The 13,873-nt window shown below is 41.9% G+C and overlaps 1 protein-coding gene across 4 annotated transcripts in view; it reads right to left on the bottom strand.

Annotated features, from left to right (window-relative positions):
- The window catches only part of TNNI3K (TNNI3 interacting kinase), a 154,777-nt gene that overhangs the window by 15,983 nt on the left and 124,921 nt on the right, over positions 1-13,873 (bottom strand). For 3 of the 4 annotated variants that reach the window (XM_069981434.1, XM_069981435.1, XM_069981437.1), the window contains 2 exons: positions 13,459-13,518; positions 7,397-7,566 (listed from right to left, as the gene is read on the bottom strand). In XM_069981434.1, the coding sequence (XP_069837535.1) occupies positions 7,397-7,566; positions 13,459-13,518 (230 nt within the window). Of the gene's footprint in view, positions 1-6,090; positions 6,161-7,396; positions 7,567-13,458; positions 13,519-13,873 lie in introns of those variants that run through there. The other variant, XM_069981436.1, reaches the window with a different exon arrangement.

Here is a 13,873-nt window from a genome sequence, read left to right as displayed (position 1 = left end):
TTGGACACACCGGTGATTGGAGAAGAAGCAGGGAAGTGGGGGCAGGTGAGTACACCCTTTTTTTAATCTCTAAATGTGAAGACTGAGCCTGCATCCTGGACTCTTCATAAAGTTTCCTTATTCACACTTGTCTGCCAACCAAAAATTGAAGGGTTCCGTGTCCTCTGTAAGATTTTTAAAGACCGACAAACACTATCAATGGACTGTTTACCTTCTTTGTTCATTCTTAGGTTTTATGGACCTTTAAATCCCATAAGCATAAATATCTTTTGCCACCTTCTTATTATACTCTTGAAAGTTTACAAGGTCTCTATGAAGGAGCCTGATGCCAGCTGCATCTACATTGTAGTAGAATTGGCTCAAGATGGTCCTGAATTATTGGCATCACCAGTGGGGGTATTGTGGGTAGGGTGTTGGGTGCAAGACCACCTGGTCCATCTAGACTGGCCTTTTAGTAATTAGTTTACTAATATCTTAGGATAGATATATGTGTATACCAGGCAGGTTTACATTCTGTTATTGTAGATTTACCTACCACATCTTCTTCTCATGTTGCCTCTAACCCCCCCCCCCATTTAGTCCTTTAACATATTCAAAAGTTTCTATCATGTCTCCCCTTCCCCTTTTTTTCCTCCAGATTCCTTGAGTCTTTCCTGATATTTTTAATGTCTAAAACCCTCCACAATTTTTGCAGCCCATCTTTGGACCCGTTCTATTTATTTTGTAGGTGAGGTCTCCAGACACAGTATTTCACCACTATATGCACAGCCCAGCATACCATCATATATACAGCCCAGGATACCATTATATGTACAGCCCAACATACCATTACATATAAAGCCCAGCATACCATTATATACACAGCCCAGCATACCATTATATATACAGCTTAGCATACACACATATATATATATATATATATACACACACAGCCCAGCATACCTTTATATTTATACAGCCCGGCATACCATTATATATACAGCTTAGCATATATATATATAAATATATATATATATATAGCCCAGCATACCATTTTGTGTATATATATATATATATATATATATATATATATATATATACACACACACAGTCCAGCATACCATTATATACAGCCCAGCATACCATTATATATATATATATATATATATATATACATATATACACAGTCCAGCATACCATTATATACACAACCCAGCATACCATTATATACAGCCCAGCATACAATTATATATATATATATAGCCCAGCATACCATTACATATATACAGCCCTGCATACCATTATATATACCATTATATATAGCCCAGTTATATACCATTATATATAGCCCAGAATGCCATTATCTATACAGCTCAGCATACGATTTGCTTTTCCTACCACCTGGTTCCACTGGTGACTCATTGTGAGGTGTCAGAAATCACTGCCCCTAAATCCTTCTCATCTGAAGTCTTTGCCAACACAGAACTGCGGATATGATACTCGGATAGAGGATTCTTCCTCTCTAAGTGCATTATTTTACATTTGGAAACACTGAACTGCAGTTTCCATTGTTTGGACAACATATATAGTAAAGCTAAATAATTTCCGATATGACTTCCAGGAATATCAACCCGATTGCACCTTACCTACCAAACCTTTTCCTATATCCCTTGCAAACATATTAAAAAGAATAGGACTTAGAACAGATCCTGTTGGCAACAGCTGGAGGGCCAAAGGTTCCCCCTCCCTGGTTTAAACCATCCCCTGCCACTCAGAAACTTTTAATTTTGCCCGCAAAACCCCTTTAAGTTTCTGCAGAGTGCTCAGAATTCAGTGATGGTTTCCTCTATCCTCTGTCTTCACTTAACATTTGTTCCCCAACCAATAACATTAAGCAAGGCCCCTGAATAGGCAGCACAATACTTCACATCTACTCCTATTAAATATTTTTTCTTTCACGGTAAAAATACCAAGTATTTCAATAAATTACAGACGGTATTTATAATATGAAAGTCTAAAAGGCGTTGATGAAAGGCACTCTACCATTCCTCCAGGCTATCTCTTCTTCTCTTCTTGACTGCTATTACTATGCAAATGTCTCTTTTCTCAGTCTTTATAAGCCCAGGTAACGTATTGTCGAGTGTGTGCATCATATAATAATACAATTAGGTCTATAGCGCCTCTTATTCTTCTTTATTTTCTATAATGGTCAACCCGTTCCCATTATCTACAAACTGCCGGGCCGATTCTCCAGCCGTAGAAATAAAAGAAATAAAATAAGAAGAAAGAGAGAGTTTGGGGTAATTTAGAAACTTTGTTTAAATTTTAAATTCAGAAAAAAAAAGTTTTGGCTGAATTTTACAAAGTTGTGTTTGTATTTTTAACCTTTGTAGACTATGTAGGATTTGTCTTGGCAATAATGTATAGGAGTGTAATTTCCGCACATGTTCAGACCTCAGTGCGGTCTTCTGCCTGTAAAGCATGGCAAGACTGGACTTTTGGCCATGTTTCAGTGTGCATGTTTTCTACCAGTCTGAACTCTGATTTCAGCACTTGCTGTGTGGTGATTGACAGGTTCCACCACACCCGTCTGGTTTCTTCTGCTGGCCTTAGCCGGGCTGCAGATGGTTCAGATGGCTACTTCTCATTTCCAGTCCTCGGGCCTCACCAACAGGTCATGTTTTTTTGAGGATTTCCTTAGCATTTTACAGGGGATATAATTGCATCAGGTATTATCACAGGTGTTCTTTGTATGGGATATCCTCAAAACTTGACCAGTTGATGGGCCATGAGGACTGGAATTGAGAAGTTTGATGCATAGTTGCTTTCCCCGCTCAATTCAATTCCCTTTCAGTATGTGTTCTGTGTGGTCTGGATGGCAGAGGGCTGGTCCAATCATGCCTTGGACCAGGACACTGACATCTCATGGGTCATCCACTTAAGCTCTAGAACCTTTCTTGCCATAGTCTCTTGTACTTGAACTAGTGTTTTGGATTGCATTGCTTGGTCAAGTTTTTGGGATATCCTCAAAACTTGACCAGTGGGTGGGCCATGAGGACTGGAATTGAGAAGCGTGATGCATAGTTGCTTTTGCTGCTCAATTCAATTCCCTTTCAGTAGGTGTTCTGTGTGGTCTGGAAGGCAGAGGGCTGGTCCAATCACGCCTTGGATAAGGACAATGACATCTCATGGGTCGTCCACTTAAAGCGTAACTGTCATTTCAGGGTCATTTTTCTGAAAACATTAAATATCAACAATACAAGTGATTTTAAGAAACTCTGTAATAGGTTTTATGTACTAAAAGAGTTTCCTTCTGTACTGAAAAAGCAATCTCCCAGCCTCCCCCCTCACATCAAATGAAGCAGAATTTCTGTCTCCATTATGTGGCTATGGAGAGGGGAGGGGGTGTTAGGAGTGAATGAGCACGGAGGATTTCTGCACAGCACAACACCCTGCAATCTTCTCTCAGTAAGTTCATAGATAAGCACTGACCTTTCTGACACCTGAATTTAGCGTTTTAGCTGCCCAGAGAGTCTACAAACAGCTGACCTTCATGTCACCTCTTCCTGCTCCCTCATCTCCCTCAGCCCCTCCCCCCTTCATAGGCTTACAATGGAGAGAGCAGAACCCGTCTTCACTGGCTTCTCTGTAATGAAGACGTGTTTGCCTGATAATGCACAGATAAGAAGTCAGGGGGGGAGGCTGGGAGATTGCTTCTTGAGTACAGAAGGAGGCTTTTTTGGCTGATGAAACCTATTACAGAGTTTCTTAAAATCGCTTATACTACTGATTTCTGCAATAAAAAAAAACATGACAGTTACGCTTTAAGCTCTAGAACCTTGCTTGCCATAGTCTCTTGTACTTGAGCTAGCGTTTTGTTTTGGATTGGACTGCTTGGTATTCTGACCTCTTTGCCTGTCCTTCTTTCCTCTGTTTTGCCTGCTTTCCATGTACCGTTCTGCTACCTCTGGTTTGACCTGTATCTGCCTTACTATTCTTTATTGTGTTTGTCCATCTTGTCTCATTCTGTGTTACATTTACTGAGCATAAAGACCATTGCACCGATGTTGCTTGTAGGATAGAGTCATGCTGGCAAGTAGGCAGGGACAGTCTTGGGGGACCTAGCACAGGGGTTTACACTATCTGTCCCTATCTTACATCCAGGTCCCAGGTTCCCTTATAATGAGAGTTAGGAAAGGCTGAAAAACAGGGGCAGAATAAAGAAAGAGGGGAAACCTGTATGAAGATATATTTTAGTGATATACACACATGCCAAAGGCAATACATTAGGGCAATAGAGGTGTTACTCTAAAAAGAGGGGCCAAAACTCCCTTGGTACATAACACCTAACAACTAGAACATTTTTTTTATAGGACACCGATGTTGAATCTGTAAGACATCGGCCTTGGCTGTTTCCACCAGTGGCATAAATGGGTATTGGTCAATCGCCACCACTCAATCTCCTCTTAGCAATAGTCTTGTGGTTGAGAGAACTGGGGTCTCTTGTTCTGGCAAACAGTCGGGGTCCCCACCTATCTAATAAATAGGTGAAAATACCTGAGACCAGAATACCCCTTTATGGGGTATGTTTGCTCATGAAGTACTTATGGTACCAATGCAATGCTCCTGGCAGGAAATGTGTACAGTGATCCCTCAGCTTACAATGGCCTCAAGATAAAATATTTTCAACAAACAATGGTCGTTTCTGGACCATCGTAACTTGAGACCAGACTCAACATACAATGCTATGGACAGTCAGGATCTGTAGAACATGTAAATAACTAGATGATCAACCAATGAAACTGGCCATTTTACTGGTAAAACCCCCAGTATTAGTGAATTGCCTGCACTGGTTGGCTGTCTAGTAGTGATTCTCTACAGTATAGTGTGATACTACATGTCATGTGCTGCTCATTACCTGGGCCAGTTTTCCATAGAATTTTGGTCTCAACATATAATGGTTTCAACACACAATGGTCGTCCTGGAACCAAATAATATCGTATGTTGAGGGACCACTGTATATTATGGATAGGATACATTATGATGCTTTCTTTTTATAGACTCTACAATAAAAATAAAAATTCTTCTGCACAAAATTGGAAGTACGACCCATAGATTTCAATGGACATTGGCCTTAAAGTTAAGGTATCATTAGGATTATTGAATTTTTTTCCCACCTTGTCGGCGCTGGGGCGATTATCGATGTCTTTTTTTCAAAACTATGCTACTTGGTGCCATTTTTGTCTTGTGCTCCACCTTGTTCTATGCACTGGAGGAGGGCTCAGTGCTCCTTGTAACAATATTCCCTCCTCTCGGTGACACGCCTCCATTAGGATTAAGCACACCACCAAGGGGAGGGGATAGCGTTACATTGGGGGTGCTGGGCCCTCCTCCAGTGCATAGAGTGGCCGGTGCGCAAGAAGGAAATGGTGCCAAGCACGGGAACCCGGCAGAGTTTTGAAAAAAGGACTGTGCAACCAGTATCTCCCTGCTGACAAGGTAGTAATAAAAAGAATTCAATAATCATAATGGTACATTTGCTTTAATACGGTCATGTATATCAATAACTAGTGCTTACAACCTCCCTGCTGTGTGTCTGAGTCACCCAGGCTAAAACAAAAAGCTTCGATATACAGAGAAAATCACAATATCAGAGAACAGGAGCTAAAAGAGACAAAAAAAATTTCAAAAACAAACAAACAAACAACAAAAACCATACGGTAATAAGTATGCAGGAGCACAAAACAAACACAAATGACATACTGATAAACCGTCTAGACATAGAGAAATATAGAGACCGGGTTGGCGAGCACTGGAAATCATTGTTGTGCTGTCATACAAGGGACTGATAAATTAGTACAGCAATAATTTCGGTGTCAGTCGGCTGTGTTCACATATAAAAGATTTTTTTTTTTTTTTTTTGAGAGATCAAAACAGGAAGCGTCTGGGGAATTTCATTTTTAATTATGTGGTGAGAATAAACAGAAGCAACTGAGAGTACAACGTGAATAATTGATATTATATGTATACCAAAACACTGCAGGTAGGAATTATTAACAGGATTATTCATAGAAAACTGAGTGACCCATGAGACATTACCTCTGAATAACCCTGCGCCTTCTCTACACACACCGCATGCTTTCATTTTACTCGGCTTTTTTTGATCTTTCCTCTGGCTGACTGTTGCAAAATGAGCATTAATTAAAAAAATAATGAGATAATGTATTAAATGCACCATACCTATATACATGTGGTACTCAGCCAGCTGCTAGATGTTCTGTAATCTGTCTCTTTACATTGTTTATGTATCCTGATTACCCTATTAGCAATATTTGTTTTGAAAGTATTGATATTTTTTACTTGCAGTACCCCTCCTGACCACAGAGAGTGCTGTTATGTATCATGATTACATTTTTAGTAATGTTTGCTTTGGTACTATTGATATTTTTCTTGCAGTACCTCACCTGACCACAGAAAGTGCTGTTATGTATTGTAATTACCCTTTTAGCAATAGTTCTTTTGGAACTGTTGATATTTTTTTTACTTGCAGTACTACATCTGGTCACATAGTGTGTTGATATGCATTTTTTATTCTCCATCAGCAGTTTTTACTTTGTAACTATTTATATTTTTTTACTTGCAGTACCACACCTGATCACAGAGAGTGCTGTTAAATATCCTGATTACTTTTTAGCAATATGTCTTTTGAAACTGTTGATATTTTTTACTTGCACACCAGACCACATATAGTGCTGTTATATCTTTAATACCCCTTCAGTAACGTTTCCTTTGGTACTATTAATATTTTCCCTTGCAGTACCACACCTAACTATATGGAGTCCTGTATTATCCCTGTATGATTTCTTTTGAAAATGTTAATATTTTTTACATGCAGGACCACATCTGACCACATATAGTGCTGTTATGTGTCCTGTTGTCCCTCTCACTAATGTTTTTTATTTAAATTATCGATAATTTTACTTTAAGTACCACCCCTGACCATATGGAGTGCACTATTGTATCTTATCACCTTTCCAGGAATGTTTCCTTTGGAACTGTTCATATTTTTCACTTGCAGTACCACATGTGACCAAATGGTGTGCTGTAATGTATCTTATCACCTTTCCAGCAATGTTTCCTTTGAAACTGTTGATATTTTTCACTTGCAGTACCGCATGTGACCAAATAGAGTGCTGTAATGTATCTTAATTATCCTATCTCATGCCTAGGATACTCATATCTATCCTAATATAATAAGAAAAGAAACACTAAAAGGGCGGACTAGACAGACCAGGTGGACATTTCTGCTGACAATCTTCAATAAAAAATATTCATAAGCACCACCCAATGGTAGAAATATGTAGAGCCTCAGTCTGCATTTTCAGAATTATTGCCTCTACACTATAGTGAACTCACCTCTGAGGCCAGCCTGAGTAAGCTCTTGAATTTAAGGCATATTCCAGTTCAAAGCGTGTACGAAGAGCCGCAACATGGCTACGACCGGGGCTACCACGAGCGACCAGACAATCTGATGAGGCAGATGGTGAAAGTGAACCACTGCTGTTACTGGATCCTGGAGACATCAACTGCAATAAGAACACAAGTAAATAAATTATTTAAAAAACTCTTAACACTTTGATAGTGAAGGGTTCTACCCAAAGTCATAAAGGGGTATTGTAGTGAGGGAAAAATGTAATAAGGTGGTGTGGCTGTTTAAAAATAAAAAGAAAGCATACTCACCTTCCCTGATCACTACAGCTCCTGGCCCCTGCTGTGTGTCGCTGCTTCTTACTTCCTCGGACGCAGGAAATGCCCACTCAGCTAGTTGACTACCTCAGACTGAGTGGGCACTTCCTATTTGTAGAGATAGAAAACAGGAAGTTCTGAGCAGTGAAACTGGAAGCACTGGAATAGTACCAGCAGGGGATCAGAGGCAGGTGAGTATCTTTTTCTGAGAATTTCTAATGTAACAAAATTTCTCTGGATAACCTCTTTAAAGGAACTTCCTACTTAGCCAATCAGTGGCTTCAGCAGTGTCCTGCCTCAACCACTGATTGGTTGAGCAGGCAGTTTCTGTCAGGTCATGACATCACAAGAGTTGGTAGATAGAGGAGACCAGTGGGAGATGGGGTGCAGTGGCGCAGCAGCTGTGCTGGATCGAGATGAGTGTCACTTGTTTATTATTTTTATAGCACCTGCTGCTGCCCACCTTTTTTTGCTTGGGTAACCCCCTTTAACCCTTTCATGACTGTAAATTTTTCATTTTCTTTTTTTTTTTCTCCTGGGTTTCTAAAAGCTGTTTTATATTTTTCATCAATGGAGCCATATGAGGACTTGTTTTTTGTGGGACCAAATGTACCAAATTATGTTTTGCTTGGCTAACCCCCTTTAACCCTTTCATGACTGTAAATTTTTGATTTTCTTTTTTTCTCCTGAGTTTCTAAAAGTCATTTTATAGATTTCATCAATGGGGCCATATGAGGACTTGTTTTTTTGCGAGACCAAATGTACCAAATTATGTTAGTCAGGAATAAAATGTATAGCGGCACACAGCTCTTCCATAAGGCCAGGGATGTAGCTATTGGGAGTGTGGGCCCCCATGTAGATAAGAAGATTCTACTAATATCATACGGATGGCGGAGAATGTGTTGCCTATTTTGCATTGAGGAAGTTACGTATCGGTATGACGCCTTATGGTGGGATTTCTGATGTCTCTTGCTCCAGCTTTTAATGACAAGTGTGTAAAAATCTTATGAATTCTAAAGCTTTTCCTGTAACAAAAAAAGTTTTGAATAAAAACGAGAAATAGCCGGTGCCTTTAAGGGTATTTATGTGCGTGCCGAGCCCAGATGAGTGTTCCCGGCCTCAGGTAGTACAGCTGATGCTGTCTCAGATAAAATAATGATTATAGCGGCCATAGAGAATCATTATCAACGATCCGCCGCCTGAATAAATAAACTGATGATTCGTCCAAAAAGAAGGGAACTAAAATCTATTCGGGAAGAAGAGGCGGCCGTGAAAAACGAGAAGGGAAATTAAAGAGATTTTTCAGCTCTCCTAATTTGACGCGGAGCCAGTCCTGTGTCCCGTAATTTAACGTCGGCGCTCTCGGTGATGCCACTCTTCATGTGAGAGAGGGCCATTCATTTTTATGGCTGAGCTCCATTCACCTGTTCACGCTAGGGACATTGCACAATGAATGTTATAAATTACAGCCGGCTGCAATAATGTATCTTGATGTTTCTGTCTATCACTTGAATCTTCCTGCCAGGTTCTTTTATGGTTTCCTTCGTAGTTTCTGTAGCTTGTGCTGCCGCTGCAACGGGGGATGAATAATGTATTTTATATAACATTTAGATAGGAGTCTTATAAATGTGTCATTTTAATGGCCGTATATACACTAGACAGGTAAGGGCCCCTGTGCAAGAACTTATATGGGCCCCAGTATAGTACAGAAAGTATCACTGAAGATACAGTATATAAGATACAGAAGATACAGTATATAAAGAACACCCCCAGCACATCTCACTGATCAGTATATACAAAAGGTACAGTATATACAGATCACCCCCAGCACATCTCACTGCTCAGTATATACAGAACTCCCCCAGCATGTCTCACTGATCAGTATATACAGAGGATACAGTATATACAGAACACCCTCAGAATGTCTCACTGATCAGTATATACAGAGGGTACAGTATATACAGATCACCCCCAGCACATCTCACTGCTCAGTATATACAGAACACCCCCCAGCACATCTCGCTGATCAGTATATACAGAGGGTACAGTATATACAGATCACCCCCAGCACATCTCACTGCTCAGTATATACAGAACACCCCCAGCACATCTCACCTCACTGATCAGTATATACAGAAGGTACAGTATATACAGATCACCCCCAGCACATCTCACTGCTCAGTATATACAGAACACCCCCAGCACATCTCACCTCACTGATCAGTATATACAGAAGGTACAGTATATACAGAACACCCCCAGCACATCTCACTGCTCAGTATATACAGAACACCCTAAGCACATCTTACTGATCAGTCTATACAGAAGGCACAGTATATACAGAACACCCCCCAGCACATCTAACTGATCAGTATATACAGAGGGTACAGTATATACAGATCACCCCCAGCACATCTCACTGCTCAGTATATACAGAACACCCCCAGCACATCTCACCTCACTGATCAGTATATACAGAAGGTACAGTATATACAGAACACCCCCAGCACATCTCACTGCTCAGTATATACAGAACACCCCCAGCTCGTCTCACTGATCAGTATATACAGAACACCCCCAGCACATCACACTGATCAGTATAGTCTGAAAAGTAACAAATACTATACTGTATACACAATGCAGTATATATATACCTGTATACACACTGATCCCTCCATAACATCACAACCAATGACAGGTAAAATGAGAAACTCACCTTTCAGAGATAGGAAATATTAGGCAAATGATTAGTCGGTTCAAAGTAAGGCTATGTTCACACTACATAAAATTTTCAATGCGATCCCGGCCGGAGCGTATACACATCGTATTTGCTCCGGCCGGGATCCGTGCGGTGCCGCAAATAACTGACATGTCGTAGGCCGTAGGAAACCCTGTCAGTTCACAGAGTGAAGCGAGCGGCTTTGGCCGCTTGCTTCACTGTGTGCTATGGGAAGCCCTGATGCGGAAGCGCGCCTATGCACCCGCATCAGAGCTCTGCGGCCGGAAAGATCATCCGGCTGGTACTTAAGTACCAGCCGGGATGATCCGGACAGAGACTGGCCGTTCACGTTGTGTGAACATAGCCTAAGGATGTAAGTCATGGTATCGGCTGGTCTCTTACGTTGTGTGAACATAGCCTAAGGATGTAAGTCATGGTATTGGTGTGAATTCTAGGAAACTAGATCAGAGCATCTCCGGAATGGCCGGACTTGTAGGATGTTCCCATTATATATTGTTTGGTACCTACCAAAAATCTTCACAGGAAGGATCTTGGGAGCCAAGGATCATTGATGTGTTGGGGTATGAAGGCTAGTCCTTTGGGTCTGATCGCACAGAAGAGTTACAATTGTACAAATTACTAAAAAGTTTCTGAATAAGTGATAGAAAGGAGTCAGATGACACAGGACATTGCAGCTTGCTGTGTATGAGGCTCTCTAGACTAAGCCGAGAGGCCATGTTAGCCCCGTCCTCCACTGACACAGTCTAAAATGTGCTTGTAAGCATCAGAACAGAAGAAGAAGAAGAAGAAGAAGGCACCTGGTAAATGGGTCTCATTCTCCATCATGGGGACGACTGGGTGCGTATGCATCACTTACCTGGGTATGAGATGGCACCAGGATGCACCAAGGGAAGAAGACAAGATGGCAGGGTTGTGTGAAGGGCAATGTTCTGCTAGAGACCTTGTGTCTTGGCATCATATGGATGTTACTGTGACACCTAGCACCTACCTAACCATTGTATACACCATGGGGGAGATTTATCAAACATGGTGTAAAGTGAAACTGGCTCAGTTGCCCCTAGCAACCAATCACCAATTCCACTTTTTATTCCTCACAGACTCTTTGAAAAATGAAAGGTGTAATCTGATTGGTTGCTAGGGGCAACTGAGCCAGTTTCACTTTACACCATGTTTGATAAATGCCCCCCCCCCAAGTCCCCACTTTATAATGCCCCGGCCACACTGTAGACATTGTGCATGACTAAAAGGTGGTGACTCGGCCAAATCAGTAGATGAAAACCATTTGATTCTTTGGCAATGGAAAAAAATGTTCCCCTGAATATTATGGATGTCAAAAAGCTTGCAGATATGATTCCACCTTCCACCCCACCTACATTTAAATCAGTGATAGGATTGGGGACTACAGGTAGCCATGAGGCCGGGAGGGAGGAGGAATGGCACTGTCTTTCTGATCGAACCAGGGATGGGAAACCTTCGGCCCTCCAGCTGTTGCAAAACTACAGTTCCCATCATGCCTGGACAGCCAAGGTCAAAGCTTTGTCTGTCCAGACACGATGGGAACTGAGAGGCTGAAGGCTCCCCAATCCCACCCCTCTTCCCTCCCTCCCTTGTGACCTCATGGCTACTTGTAGTCCACAAAAGGGTCGTCCTAAACTAGTCCAAATAACTATACGGATATAGGAGAGTTGAGCGGAGAAGCTGACCTCTTTGGTAGAGATGATCGAACAGCGGAAAATCTTAGGTTCTATAGAACTCGAACCTTGTCGAACCTTCCGCATTTGATTCCCGATGCCTTTCCGGTCCGTGGGGAAGGAGGAGACAGCCCGAGTACCGCCTGGAATTCCAGGTGGTACCCGGGAAGTCTCCTCCTTCCCCACGGACAGGGAAGGCATCGGGAATCAAATGTGGAAGGTTCGACAAGGTTCGAGTTCTATAGAACCTAAGATTTTCCGCTGTTCGATCATCTCTACTTTTTGGTCAACAACATTCCCCGAACCTGAACGCTCTGCATTTGACTCCCCGCGGCTGCAGAAGTTGGATGCAGTTCTAGGGAGTCCTGGAAAACATAGATACAGCCATAGGCCATAGGCTGCTTACATGTTTCCTGGGACTCCTTAGGGCTGAATCCAATCTCCACAGAAGCAGGGAGTCAAATGCCGAGCATTCGGGTTCAGAGCACATTGCAGAACCCGAACAGTTCAGCCTCTCCGCTCACAACTATGTGGACACCAACAAATCTTATAGCCACTGAGATGACGTTACCTGATTTGCACAGCCATGTAAGCGTTCTCATACAACTCCTTGTGTAGTGTCAGCAGGTGGCACTGCCAAGAGGACAGCGGCTCCTCCAGTCACTATGTATAATCAATATGTCTAGTATAATGGGAATGGCGGCTTAGTAATAGTCATAGCATTGGTTAATATGCCCTGCATTGCTCCGTCATCCGGATTTGATGTATGCAGCTTGTACAGGGACCTCAGACTATATTCATCACGCCGCGCAGACACTAACAAAATACACAATTTGTTGTAAACAGCGAATATCCATCGGAGATTATTTATCTGCCGTGACACCGTGCCAGCGACTGGATTTTCTTAAGCCTCCTCCGCTGTCGATTTCGCTATGTTTCATACAAACTACCTTCCATAATGCCGGTAATACGAGGAAGAGGGGGTAAGACTTAAGAATATTGTTTATAATGAAACATCTAAAAAAAAAATCTGCTACCGGTAAGAAGCAGGAATTTATTTTGATAAGACGTGGCTGTGTGCTCGGAGGTGACACGGTGAGCTATGATGGGTGGTCGGGGCCCCAAACAAAGCTTATTCTCAGACATAGGAGTCAAACTCAGGCCCTTCAGCTGTTTCACAACTACAATTCCCATCATGCCTGGACAGCCAAAGCTAAAGCTTTGGCTGTCCAGGCATGATGGGAATTGTAGTTCAGCAATAGCTGGAGGGCCGCCAGACACCCCTAATCTAGGACAGTTACCTCAATGTTGCAGAGACAGTCTTCTAACTTGCACACAACTTCTGAGAACTCCGGCCTTCCCTGTGGGGAGACACATTATTAATGTTAATAATAATAGAAATTATAATAGTATAATAATGTTAATAATAAAAAATATTCCACAGTTATACATTAAAGGGAAACTATCAGCAGGCCCATCCATATGAACCTGTTGATATCTCCACGTAGGTGCTTACCTCCCCTTTCGGACACAGATTTTTTTATTTGCATATCTTGGTGCTTTCCCGAAATTCCGTCCTAAAGAAATGTGTTAATTAGCTTCTTTGGTGCACTTGGGGTGTTCCTCCCCGCCCCGGTGCACTGTTCTGCTGCCTGTTATGTTTCTGGCGACTTATGAATATTTAGGTATTTACAGGCAGGCTGGAGATGGGCGCCT

The sequence above is a fragment of the Dendropsophus ebraccatus genome, chromosome 8 (assembly GCF_027789765.1).
Source record: "Dendropsophus ebraccatus isolate aDenEbr1 chromosome 8, aDenEbr1.pat, whole genome shotgun sequence".
Classification (NCBI taxonomy): Eukaryota; Metazoa; Chordata; class Amphibia; order Anura; family Hylidae; genus Dendropsophus; species Dendropsophus ebraccatus.
Note: the sequence above shows the minus strand (reverse complement) of the source record. Positions and strands in the feature narration are given on the sequence as shown.